Source organism: Perca flavescens, chromosome 10 (genome assembly GCF_004354835.1).
Source record: "Perca flavescens isolate YP-PL-M2 chromosome 10, PFLA_1.0, whole genome shotgun sequence".
Classification (NCBI taxonomy): Eukaryota; Metazoa; Chordata; class Actinopteri; order Perciformes; family Percidae; genus Perca; species Perca flavescens.
In genome coordinates, this window is record NC_041340.1 from 27,777,514 (window position 1) to 27,791,405 (window position 13,892).

The 13,892-nt window shown below is 42.0% G+C and overlaps 1 protein-coding gene across 1 annotated transcript in view; it reads right to left on the reverse strand.

Annotated features, from left to right (window-relative positions):
- Positions 1–386: 386 nt before the first annotated feature.
- Positions 387–13,892, reverse strand: part of fbxo38 (F-box protein 38) — a 32,576-nt gene continuing 19,070 nt past the window's right edge. The window contains exons 11-21 of the mRNA XM_028589314.1: positions 13,613–13,835; positions 12,924–13,124; positions 12,601–12,756; positions 11,569–12,282; positions 9,204–9,304; positions 8,286–8,388; positions 7,256–7,422; positions 5,823–5,968; positions 5,553–5,656; positions 3,631–3,744; positions 387–2,382 (exon numbers count right to left, since the gene is read on the reverse strand). Of these exons, the coding sequence (XP_028445115.1) occupies positions 2,204–2,382; positions 3,631–3,744; positions 5,553–5,656; positions 5,823–5,968; positions 7,256–7,422; positions 8,286–8,388; positions 9,204–9,304; positions 11,569–12,282; positions 12,601–12,756; positions 12,924–13,124; positions 13,613–13,835 (2,208 nt within the window). The 3' untranslated portion in view covers positions 387–2,203. The remainder of the gene's footprint in view (positions 2,383–3,630; positions 3,745–5,552; positions 5,657–5,822; positions 5,969–7,255; positions 7,423–8,285; positions 8,389–9,203; positions 9,305–11,568; positions 12,283–12,600; positions 12,757–12,923; positions 13,125–13,612; positions 13,836–13,892) is intronic.

The window sequence follows — 13,892 nt, forward strand, 5'->3', positions numbered from 1 at the left end:
AATCCTGTCTAAGCCAACCAATCGGATTCCTCAAGAAGAGGAAAAAAGTAATCCAGCACCTTTTGGGGTGTTAATCCCTTTGCAATGAAAATAAATTCTCAACACGAAAACAAAAACGGTAAGATGGTTCAGTTCATGATACAACTCTTTTCGGACGAGAGGTTGAGGGCAGATCCAAAAATACTAGAACATGGCATCTCTATCTGTCTCGAAGAGCATCACACAGATTTGGATAAAGGGAAGACAGGCTGAGGCTGAGTGGTCAGCTGATGTGTACAGTTCTTTGAGTCAGACTACAACTACATCTTTCCCCCCCAATTTTGCGTGCTACAGAAGAGATTAAGTGTATTTGTTACGTCTTGGTTTTCTGTATTGTTCCGATTTCTCCCCTTTGAGAAATTTCTGTCATCAGCTGTATCCTAGTGATACATACTGTATGAATGTGTATGACACTGACCCATCCTTACATAATCCCCGTAGGGAGATGGGAATAAGAATGAGAAAAATGAGAAAAACATTCAGAACTCATGAGAACAAAGTTAGAAAAAAGAAATTAAATAAAACATAAAGTCTAAAAATCACAAAGTCCAAGAATTCGGCGTATATTCTTATAATTCAAACTCCCCCTCACCTTCAAAATTCTGACTTATTTCAGAACTCAAATCTAATATTCCCACATGGATCTGTTCAACTTTTTTTTTTTTTTAAACTTGCCATGGATCAAAAATCAACATAACACAAGCTGGTGTCAGGAACAAAATAAAGCCACATTATCTGCTCCAACAGCCAACTAGGAAGATATGTTCAGTGGCATCGTTATGTGAAACATCCTGTCAACATTGCAGAAGTCCAAAATCACAGCTTTGAGTTGCATTTTAACACTGTGGTATCCTTTGTTCACCCTGGTTATTCAATATGGCACATTCATCGGTTTGTGCAAATTAACTCAGTTGTAAATTTCTCTCTAACACATAGGGACCTCCCAGCTTACGATAATGATGATGATAGACAGCAGAGCAACTAAACGTAGCTTTAGATGGGTTTATTCTTATATTTTTGGGCATGTCTGACCAGGGCTACGCTATCCAATCCAAAGCATTTTGTTTGGTCATTGTGAAAGCTGAGAACTGATCAACTGCAACGAAGCCAATGTAGTATTTTGCAGCAGTTACAATAGCTCCCTTTATGCTGCTTAGTCAGATGCTACAGCATCTTAACATGACAAAGCCATGTAGGACACGTTATATTTGTGTTGTAATTGGTTTCCAGGTCAGGCTGGTTGAGTGAGAATGGGAGTTACACAATGGAGTTCATCGGAATCATCAGTTTCAATAAACAGGAGTTAGTTCTTTGGCGGTGGGGCGTTTAGCTTTATCCAAATGGGCCTAACGTGCAAAGAGGACTTTTTTGCAAAAATTATTTTAGGGAAGTTAATCAACATGTTTTTTTTTTTTTAACTCCAAGTGGACTGAACATCTTTTTCTTCCCCCCCTCCCCCCCATTTAGTGCTTGCTGAAGTAAAATGCAAACCCATGACAAATACCGTCCACCTTTCAAAACCACCCACTGTTCGGCATGTTGAAGGTAAAAAAATAAATAAAAAAAAAAAACCTTAAAAAAATTAATTTAAAAAAAGCATATTTTCTTTGACATTTCTGTCTAAGGCAATTTCTGTCTGATTGGTCATGTGTGGTACAGAGGTAGGCAGACTGTAGCAGTGGACAGGTGAAAGATCAGACCAACAGCATAATCCTTTTCTGCATGATAGACAAGACAAGCAGCTGAAAACACTAGAGCCAATAATGGACCTTATTTGGAACAAGACTATATTAGAGACGGCCTTTATTTCTAACTACCTTATGTTGAAAGCAAATGTTTTCATTTGTTAAATGAAAATCTAACTCATGCTGAATTTACCATTTGAGCAGAGATTGAGTTATGTCCACCGTCGCAAGATTTGTTTTCTTTTAACTTGCTTCTGTCTGCTTTTATTTGAGAATTTATAGTTCTAGGGTGCTCGTAAATGTTTTAGGTTATATTGGTAACCTCATCCAAACAGACTATACATCTCTATGTCTCTTTTCCAAATAAAACCATAAAAAAAAAAAATAGTGTTTTCAGTCAGGAACTCAGGCAGTGCTGCAGGACTGTCAGGTGTTGAGATTGCTCTTGATGTGATGGGCAGAGGAGTGTTTTGGGGTGTCTAGATGTAGTCATCATCCACAGGTTCTCCTGGTGTATCACAGTGATGGAGGAAAAGGACCACCACTCTCTGAAAGACTCCTCTTTTGCTCTGTCGGCGCTCTGAGATCTCTTCCCCGATGGTCTCCATGCAGATGTCAGCTGACAGCTGGCCTTTACGCCTGGGTGCATAGATGGTGGCTGACACACGACACAACAGAGAGGAAAACATTTAAAGTGCTTAAATTATCAGGTTTCGTATTTTTTTTCGGTTACAGGGACAAATTATAGTCACTGATATATAGGGTTGGGTATCATTTCAGTTTTTTCCGATACCGGCGCTAAAGAGATATTTTTAAAACGGTGCCTGAACCAATACTTTTTAATAAAAAAAAAAAAAAAAAAAAAAAAAAAAAAAAAAAGAAGTGTACTTAACAGTCGGCGACATTAAAGAACGGCTTGTTTATTGCTAAGGCCATATGGTCAAAATTAAAGATTTAATAATAATGCAATAATTATAACTTCTAACAGTAACTTATTTCACCAGTAAATTGCTGTTGAATGACAAAAACAACCACCAGATGGAAAAAGGGTATTTTACAATAACTTTGAATGCACCACAAGGCTACCTGTTTTAAGTGAACGTACCGTCTGTCTTGTTTTCCGGCAGCTGCTGCGCTGCAGAGCAGACTGTTAGCTCCCGGTGTTGGAATCCTCTACAGTGGTGAATACAGTCACACTTTACACTGTTTAACGTTAGCTGTTTTAATCCAGCTGCTAGCTAAAGGTAGGCTAATGTTACCTGCTGTCGAGTGTAGCGTAAAGTCCGGGCACGGAAATTTTCGTTCTTGTTCGGTGTCGTTACTACCGTTTAAGTCGGCATTGGTGCCATATTGGCACCGCGTTTTGGTACCCAACCCTACTGGTAAATATCAGGGGTTGATGCATAGACAGCAAAAGTGAGGCCAAAACATCTCGATCGCCCCCTGGTGGCTGTCTGCAGTATACATAATAAACCCTGCACCCTCCACTTTAGCGGACAGGATGTGGGCCAAACAAAAGGCATTTTAGGTAGTTCTGATCATGGTGATGTTTGTTCAAGTGTTCATTTTCCTGATAAGTTTGGATTTTATTAAGTTACTTGATGCTATAACAACGTGGTGAAACGTCATGATTGACAGCTGTGATTGGTCGGGCCGGTGTGTGCGCAGGACTTTGATACTGCGGCTCCACCGCCCGATCACTACTGCACAGACTCTGGCTCCAAAATAACAAGATGTATCTGGGATATTTTGGCTTCGATTTTGTGCAGTGGGAGGAAGTGGAGAGACGTCTTTTTTTTTTTTTTCTTTTTTACAGTCTATGGTAAATACCAAGAATTGTGTACATTTGGAGAACAACCACAGAGTGTCTGCTGATAGGACAAGTGGATGTATTGACTGCACTCACTGCTTTCATCGTCCTCAAAGTCATAGCGGGCGTAGCTGTTGGGATCAGCTGCTCTCAGAGTCCTCAGCCAGGGGAAGTCGGTTACCATGCTGTAGGGAGCGCCATCCACCACTCCTGAACAATAACATCATACGAGACTGTTAGCTTTAAAAGGTTTAAGGACTCTGAAAAACACATCATGTGCCTCCAGTCTGCCAGCTGGTTGGTTGGCTTGTTTCGGGTATAATCTTGTCACTTTAGTCATCCCATTCAACTCGTTTTGGACTAAAACTATAAATTCTTCTCTTTTTTTCTTCCATGTGATGCATCTAAAACATGTTTAGCTTTATTTATTAATGCACAGTACTCTTCTAGCAATTCATAATAGAACACATCTTCCACAAGGTGTACTGCTTGGTCGTTTTTTTTGGGTCGTTTTGTGTAAACATACACGCCACTTTCCTAAAGCCAAATGGCGTGTTATCTTTACCCATTTTGAGCTGTCCACGTGTATGTCTACGCTGTATACACACTTATATACACATACATACATACATACATATAATACACATGCGGCTGCCGCTGATTTGACTGGATCTGAACGCTCCGCTGTATAGCGCTAATGGTATCGGACCATGATGGTTAAACTTGGAATTAATCCCGCGGTTCACATGCGTGCTGAACCGTAGGGGCGGTCCGTTACACTACTGTAACTACAGTACGACAATTTATTTACACTTAAAAAAAACGTTTTGTATTCATAACACTATTGTATTATTGTACAAATTAGCTACAACAGGAGCTGCATGATGTCTTTGGGCTCGAGGCTTCAGCGAGTCATCAAAGGATTTGCAACCACATAATAAATATGGCCATGTCTTTCAAGCTCATTCTAAAAAGGAACTGATTTTCCACAGCTGCTGCAATAAATATGCAGAGGAGGAAACACAAATCATCTGAGAAGTGTTTTTTTTATTTGTGATTTAGATTTGTAATTGAAATTACAATTTACACTCTGTTAGAACACGCACGCGTGCACACACACGCGCACACGCACACACACATCAGAGTGAGTGGGCTGCCAGTGCTGGACCAGCGCCCTGAGTAGTTGGGTGGGGTACAGTGCCTTCCTCAAGAGCACTTTGAGCTTAACTAGCATCTCTCCAGCTACCAATCCACACTCACTCCGTACTGTGGTCCATACGGAGACTTGAATCAGCGACCCTCCGGTTCCCAACCCAACTCCCTACGACTGAGCTGTCGGGTCATCATGACCAGTATCTTTATTGCGTGTTTTATTCCTGCAGCTTTGTAGCGCTGCACACACTGGCTAGTGAGATGAAATGCTGAAGTAACGGGGCTGTAGCCTAAAGAACCCCAGTAGGCTACTGCCAACGCAAAATGCCGTCTGGGCTCCGCGCGACAGACACAAGGAAGCGTGCGACATGATTTGCCCAAACGGGATACATTTCTCAGTTGAATTGCAATGGGTGAAACAAATTTCCATGACTTTTACAAAACTTTTGGGGTGTTTTTTCGTTTTCCAAAACATTTCCAGGCCTGGAAATTGCCATTTTCAAATTCCATAACTTTTCCAGATTTTTTCAAAATGTACAAACCCTGACTTTAGGTAATTGTTATGCATTGATCCCGGGTTGGCCCAGGTGATCTGTGATGTCCTGAACAGGGATATACCCGTGTAGACCGGCTTGGTTTGAATTTCCAAAAGGAGGGTTGAACCCTGATCAGACAACCCTAGCCCAACCCAGGTAGGTGGTGTGAAAGTGGTATAAGAGTCATTGTTTCAGTTCAAATCCAACACTGTCCAGCTCCTTAAAAGCGCACCATACACAATATGACATTCAAAGGAGTATCTGCATATCTACTACCTTCAGTGGTAAACTAGAAATCTGTGAGGGGAAATGTAGTCGTGACCGTCTTACCCTCCAGTGTATAGATGTCCCGGCCCCAGGGGTATTTGGGATACTTCTTCACATCCTCTTCTGTCCGGGTGGCCTCAGGGAAGAACTCATACTTGATCAACTCTCTGAGAAAGACAAAGACATACAGAGATCAGTTTATGATCATGTTCAAACTAAGACTAACACGCTCTTATGTAGGAAAAAAAAAAAAAATCTGTTCATCCAAAGGCGTGAGGTTAGAAAGTGATTGATTTCTGGCAAAATGCCCCCGTTATCAGAGATATTACTCACTGGCTGATGTTGGCTATGGTGTCCATCCAGCTGCGAATGCGAACCTTGTTGCGTATATTTGGAGGGTTGCTGAACTCGTGCACTATAGCAATGTGATAGGGATAGGGTCCCTGGAAGAGCTGACGCTCCAATGCTACGGAGTCAATCTGGGGGGAGAGAGAGAGAGAGAGAGAGAGAGAGAGAGAGAGAGAGAGAGAGAGAGAGAAGTGTTCCAGTGAGTGCAGAGACCTTTGCTATGCCTGTATGAGGGGGTTCAGGGGTTCTCAAACTTATCACTTAAAGGTCCGCCTCTGATTTCTAATCAAGCTCAGAGGTGTTGAACACTTGGCAATAACAAAAGAACTTTCAAGCAACATACATTTGTATACACGGTTTTCCTGGTCAACTTTTGTACTGGTACCTGGAATTCAGTACTGGTACTTTTTATTTTCTTCTTTTCGGTAGCCTACTCTCTCGCTAATAACAAAAAATGAATTTCATTTGTAAAAATAATTCCAAACCTATCCTTTCCCATTTACACTTTATTTAGTTCGAACATTTCACTCCCCAAACAAAATAAAAACCCTTCCTACCTCCCTCTCCCCTCCCAAACCTGTCAGTCACCAGAGGAAGTGCACGTCTCAGAGGGAGTGTGACTGCTTTTGGCCTAAATTACTGTGAACGAGCCGTAGAGACGACGCAGTCTCACTCTGTTTCCACCGCAGCTCCCACATCAACAACGGCCAGTTACACCACTACTGTATATTTAATGTCACTAACAATTTATTGTTGAATAGAAAATGTATTTGAAAATAGAAAACATTACACTCCATAAGGTACTGTATTCATAACACGAGGTATGGGCTGCGTCCGGATTGACATCCCATGCCTCAACAGCATACAAATGTAAATCTATATATTACACCAAGTACACTTTTTTTTTTTTTTTAAATTGCAGTTATTGATTATTAACATTCTTCAAATCTGTACAGTTGTTTTAAACAGATTTACCTTAGTTTTAGACATTATTTTGTGAACTACGGTATTCCGATTTCCATAATTACTAGACAGGCTAAAAATCTTCATTGCATAAAACATCCCGTGGTCAGTTTTCTATCAAATTTTGTCTCGTTATCTTGTGGAATAAAAATGTACATTTAATGGATTACTCCGTGTTATTGTCTATGTATAAAAATAGAAATGTTAGTTAGAAACGGTTGTTTATACTGTAAATACAGTAATTACTTCTGTTCTGAATTTATTTCTCTCTTTTTTTTTATTCCTAAATATAATTCTACACTTAGATAGAAAGAGTATAACTGAGCTTGTTTGCAGTTTAAGGTTTCCTGTCAACAGTTTCACAGACAGGACAGTCTCTTTTATGATGGAGGTCACTGAGACAAATTGTCAGGAACACTGAGGGGCTGTGCGGTATGACATCACAGATTACCAACCTGGTGCATAGGGCGCATGTAGATGATGCGGTTCCTCTCAGGAGGCATTCTCAGTATCTGATCCAGGACCTGTTCCATGTCCAGCTTCTTACACTGAGCGTAATCAAACCTGTTCACTATGGGGGCACTTTCTACTCGCAGCTGCTTCAACACTCGACATCTGGTAGCTACAGAGAGAGGGAGGGAGGGAGGGGAGGGAGAGGGAGAGGAGAGGGGGAGAGAGAGAGAGAGAGAGAGAGAGAGAGAGAGAGATCACAAAAGAAACACTGTGGGACTGAATGCTTATATAGATACTTTAAACCCAAGACCAGTATTAAAAAGGAGAGTAATGAACACGTATTCTCCCCATGTTTGACTCATTTATATCAACACAGGTTACTACACTACAATTATGTCTAAGTCTGCTAAACTGAGCGGTTTATTAAACCAGGCAGCAGGCGGTGCAGTGTGGGTGATGTGGTGTCATTGCCATTGTGTCATTTTCACATTTGCAACTTTATTAGGTCTCCTTATAAAAAGATTAATTCAATAATTTATACTGTACAACGCTCTCTAACGAATTGGTTGTTTTATTGTTGTCAGAATGACAATGGCACCCATGGTCAGTCGCTCATCAGTCAGTGTATACATAATTACATAATTCATGGTCCCTGGAAGATTACAGTTTTTGGAAACCCCGTGACGATTCATCAGACCAATACCGTTACTAGAATTACAAGTAAGTTAACCAAGACCAAAGCACCCCATGCAACTGAAACTGAAGGCACTGGAGCTAAGATTTTATCATTACATTTTCCAAAATGCAATAGTAGAGGACAATCAGGACATGCATACTAATGTTTTGATATTTGGAGATTCTAATGTTTTTCCAAAAGATTACACTGTATAATCATGGCTTAAGGCAAATCAGAACTGTGGTCACTTTTATTTCCTGCAAGAGTTTTTAGTTGAAGATTATTAGTTCATCTTTAGTGAAGTAATGAAACATCTACAGGAGTCATCAAATGTCTGTGTCTTGTCGGTCTGTTACCATGAATGAACATCATCTTGGGGCAGTCTTTGAGGACCAGGTCAGTGATTCCACAGTTGGTCAGAGTGATGCCCACCAGGTTCTTACTCTTCAGAGACAAAATCTGCACAAACAAAAGCAACTCAGTATGTCAATCACACTAACAAAGGACATACAGTATACAACTTTTAAAGCCAATGATGACTTTCCCTCGCGTGTGCATCCTGGCTCAATGGAGCCCACATCACATAGTTTTTGTCCACTAAAAGCATTTACAACAGAAACGCAATAGTTTCACCATTGCATTCCAATGTTTAGTAAGTAAGGGAAAAGTCCCTCTGACCTCAGGTCTCTCCCTCGGAGCTCCACCAGCAACACTTTGGCTCCCCCAAGGGGAGAAAAGCCTTAACAATATTGCACTTTGAAAATCACTTTGTAACAAGTTTAATATGGGAATTTAAAATGTTAAGGTTATCAATTTCAGCTGTGCTTTTCCTACTCTGACAAGTCAAAATGTCTGCTGTGAAAAAGATCCGGGAGATTACCGGGACTTGTGCATAAAGTTACCGCTCATAAACCCAGTAGTGTGAGTAGTGCGTTATAGCACAAACTGAAAATGGGTAAGTTAGTTAGTTAGTTAAGCACCCTGCAAAAGCACTTGCTGATAAATTGGACAGGTTGTAAAATGCCAGAAAGGCTAAGCTACACAAAGCAAGCCTCTTCCAATTCAAGGGTTGATATTAAAAAGGGTAAAAAAATAAAAATAAAAATAAAAAAAAAAAAGGTAAAGAATGCAAAGCATTCCCTCCTTCTGTGATTTTATTAGGCTAATGACTGAAATAAATGTCAATGACATCATCATCGATTAGTCGACGTCGACTTTCATCACATCAGAGTTGACTTTAAAAATTCTGAAGTCATGCAACCGCTAGTGTGTACCTGTATGTGGTCGTCCTCAGTGACCGGGTCGGAGGTGCTGGTTGATTTGTCAGCCATTCGTTTCCTCCTCACTGCTGCTCGAGGCCTGGCACTTGAAAGATCTTAACATAAACAGCAAAGGTATCATCTTGAACAATACAAAAGTAAGCAACACTCAGAAGTGTGAATATTACTGTATTTAACTGCAAAAACAGAAGCTAACTATTTTAGAACAGCTGTAGGCAACACAGTTTAAAGTGTACTGCATGGATTTAGCTTTGCCCTCCTATTACATGGTCAGTTGACATGGACACTTTGACACTTTAGAAAAAGTAATGATCAAAATCGATGCAGTAGAACCAGAGGCGTGGTCTTTATCATACACATTCTTCTTCTTTGTGCCTACATTACCCACAATGCAATTTCGTACATTTAGGTACGTCATGCTAGTAGTAGCAAATGTAGCCTCGAGCAGCTAGCCTTAAGCAGAGATAAGGAGCAGACTACAGTACAGAGGTTGGGTAAATTCAATGAAAATCTTTTTCTTTTTTTAAACGTTTAGTCTTCAGACCTAGTCTGGCTAACCATGTAAATTGTTACACAAGCCACGTGTTGTTGTGTGTGTTGTGTTGTTGAGCTTCATGCAAATTGTTGCTGTATTGTCTGTATCACATATCTCGTCTAAAAATATATCAATATACCATAAAAGGTTGATATACTGCCCAGCCCAAGAATGCACTACGGAGCGGTTGATGCGCCATTGCAGCCAGGTATCCTGCTGCAATAGGTTTTTTTCAGGCTTCTGATTGGCCAACACGGCTTTAGGGTTAGGGTTATTTCGCCACCTGTTGATTAGGCAAGTTCTCGACAGTGCTTGAATTGTGTAAAACTGGGCTTATGTGGATGGCAGTGTTGTAGTACTACTAGTCTTGTTCTTGTCTCGGTCTCGATACACTCTGGTCTTGGTTCTGACTTGGTCTCTGTTTAGGTGATCTTGACTACAACAATGGTGGACAGGATTGTTTTTGAGAACTGAGGCGGTAAAAACCCAGCTCTCAAAAACTCCTGTGTATTTGGGGCCTTAGGCTACATCCACACTACTTGAATTTCATTTTAAAAACAATCTCCGTCCTCATGAGCGTTTTATAACCGTTTCTTAACAGTATCCGTACTGATCTCCGTCCATACTAACTAGTGCTGTTGGAACAAATTCCGGAAGTCGAATATAATTTGAATAGTAAAAAAAGAAAAAAATCAAAACTAATCAGCTAAGTGAAATTACTATTTGAATGTGTATTTTTAAAAAGGTGTTTGCTAACGTTAGCAAATCTGGCCCTTCTCGCCTTGGCCTTGGTGAAAACAAAATGCTTTTGTAACATCACGTCTGATGAACAATAAAGTTAGCGGAAGTGAGCAACACAAGGCATTGTGAGATCTTAGGTCACGAGGCTACGGTAGAGAGACCGTTAGTAACATTAGTAGAAAGGGAGTGACAGGCTGCTGTTGAGAATTGAATAAATGATGGGAAATACTGCTTTAACATGAATTTAAAATTGACATCCACTGAGACAAAATCCTTAGATTATCAGTTAGCTAGTTCTTGTTTCCTAACTGTGTCAAGAGTTATAGGAGCATAGCTGGGAGTTTCATGGGGACAGCTAATGTTAAAGGTCCCATGACATGGTGCTCTTTGGATGCTTTTATATGGGCCTTAGTGGTACCTAATACTGTATCTGAAGTCTCTTTCCCGAAATTCAGCCTTGGTGCAGAATTACAGCCAGTAGAGCCAGTCCCACAATGAGCTTTCCTTAGGATGTGCCATTTCTGTGTCTGTAGCTTTAAATGCTATTGAGGAGGAGAAAGGGGGGGGGGGGAAAGGTGGAGAGTGGGGGTGTGGCCTTGACCAACTGCCATGCTTCGCTCGTTTGCGAGCCATGATGTCTCTCTCTTTCTCATGGGTGGGCCAAATTCTCTGGGCGGGCAAAGCAGAGAAAGGGGAGGTAACCTTGCCCCTTATGACAACATAAGGGGGAGATTCCAGATTCACCCATCTGAGCTTACTTTTTCTCAAAGGCAGAGCAGGATACCCAGGGCTCAGTTTACACCTATCACCATTTCTAGCCACTTGGGGACCACAGGCAGGCTGGGGGAACGCATATTAATGTTAACCTCATAAAGTGAAATTTTCATGCCATGGGACCTTTAATGTTAGCGGTCCTTCAGCTGCCAAAGTTTGCTTTGGCTTCGTAACTTTTGACTGCACAACTGCCACTTCACTGAGCTTGAAACCACAGGCCCAAACGTTTGAAACTAAACATAAACACAACTTTAGTTGCACTTCCCGCTTAGTGGATACATATTAAATGTGTTCCGTGTTCTGTCTTACCTGTCTCCGATATCAAGGAATCAGATGACATACGAGTGCACGATCGGGTCAAAGGACGTCTAGGGATAAAGTCCTCATCGCTGGCCTGGCCCTGCTGGGAACCTGAACTGGCAGGTTGTTGCTCTCTCTGTCCAGACAGCAGTGTTGGTCTCCTGGAAGCATGGTTTACAGCAGCACCTCTGGGCTCCAGACTGTCCACACAGGCAGGACCAGAGCTGTGCCTCAGCCCAGTCTCCGTTGTGCAACTGTCCCCCGTCTGTGCTCCAGAGGGGCCCTCTGTGCTGTCATTAGTCCTGCCAGTTCCTGTCGCTCTGTCAGTGGTTGCGGTTGCTCTGTGGTTGGTCCCCACCACTGTCCTCCCACATCCACCCATCTGCCTGGGTGTGGCTGCTCCAGGTCCTACCCTGCCCACAGATCCAGTCACTGGCCTCACTCCAGTCCTTGCTGTTGCCCCAGCACTCCCAGTGCCCCGAACGGTCCCACTGTCAGCCCTAGATCTTGCAGTAGTCTCCACAGCTTCAGTAGCAGATCCTTTACCGCTAGTCCTCCTGCTGTTGTCAGCAGCAGCCTTCATATCTGCCTTGATCTGGTCGCTGGTCACCTGACAGCTCTTCTCACAGCTGCTTTCTAACACCTGAGGCTTTGTCTGATCTCCCGAGACTGCCACTGACACAGCCACATTGTTGCTCCGCCTCAGAGGAGTCTTACCTTTACCTGAAACACACAGACATACACACACGTTAAAAAAAACAAGCTCTTGTGCTTTTCATTTCTTTAAATTTAGGTGTGTTTCTTCTGTTCTTTCAGCCACATATTTGTGTGTTTGGCCATATGCTGGATGGTTTTACACTTTTATTTTTTTTTTATAAATTGAACAAGAAAGGTCAGACTTTTTACTCTCACATATGCTCCTCATACTGTAGCTGTGTTACTGATCCCAGGCTACACCAACAACCTAATGTGACATTTTATGGTATGCCCAGCAAACACACTGTGGTGGCGTGCTGGGTGTGTTCTGTGTTGTGCTGACACCTTCTGTACAGGAAGCTGGCGGCTGCAAACAGGAAGTTGGCATCAGCCTTGAAACAAGGCCTTCCTCTTCCTCACTGTCCGAGTCGGAGATGACCAGTGGGGGCTTCGGAACCGTGGCGCCAGCTGGTCTGCACTGCTGGACTAAACCACTTGGACCTGGAAGTGTGAAGGACATATCAGCAGACATCATTTTTTAAAGTAAAGCTTTCGGATTTTATAAAATGGGAAGTTAAGAGTGTACGTATGAGCACAGAAACAGTTTTTTTTTGTCTACAACACTTTTCATAACCTCTGTTAATTATGAAAACAGAGCAGCTCCAAACCTGCTTGCTCCTCATCAGGAAGTTGTGGTGTTCCCGCTGGACGACTGGGCCCTGGAGCCACGTCAGCTTGTTCAGCTCTCACCTCCCCTTCTGCTCCTTTCAGATCCATTTGAGGCTCAGCCTCCATGTTCTCCTCCTCCAGCATTACCTCCTCCTCTTCTTCCTCCTCTTCATCCTCAATCCCATTTACCTCCACTGGTGCTGTGTAAACAAACAAAACGCCTTACTCACCTTCACCGAGTAGAACCCTGGTCCCATTTGTTTATTTGTCCATTAACATGATCTCTTAAAAACCTGTTGACAGAACTGAAGGCAATCTTCTAAACACACTGCTTTCAAATCTTTGGTTTCTGGCTTTTAGGTGGCACATCAGTAACATGTCAAATTGAAATTGCCATGACTCTGACTCACTTCACATTTGTACAGAGCACTAATAATCCCAGACAGGATTCAGGTGTGCTTCTTTTTGCAACATGTGGAATATTTGCCTTTGCTAGGTTTCTGTGAAATGTTTTGAAAAGATTGTTGTTTATAACTTTTATTTAAAAATTCAACTTAAGTCAATAACAAAAGAAAACATGAAAAGGGGAAGCTTTCTAAATAATTCAGATGCTAAAATCCAGGATAGTATGAGCTGCTGTGTTGTGATTGCGGCTGCACCACTGAATAAGAATGCAGGTGGGACTTGCCATTGTGCTGCTGCTGTGGCGGTGGCTGCTGCTGTCTTTGGTTGTTGATGTTGTTGTTGTTGATGTTGTTGACAGGTGGAGGAGCAGGAGGCAGGTTGGCCTCATTATTGTGGTGGTGGTGGTTGTTGTTGTTGTCGTTGTCATTGTTGGAGTTCTGGTTGCTGACCAGTGCTGAGGACACACCAATACCAGTCCCTGCACTCAGGCCCACCCTGGCACAGCCCTGTCACACACAGATAATGCATAACATGCATCCATGATAAACATGTAAATAGGCTAT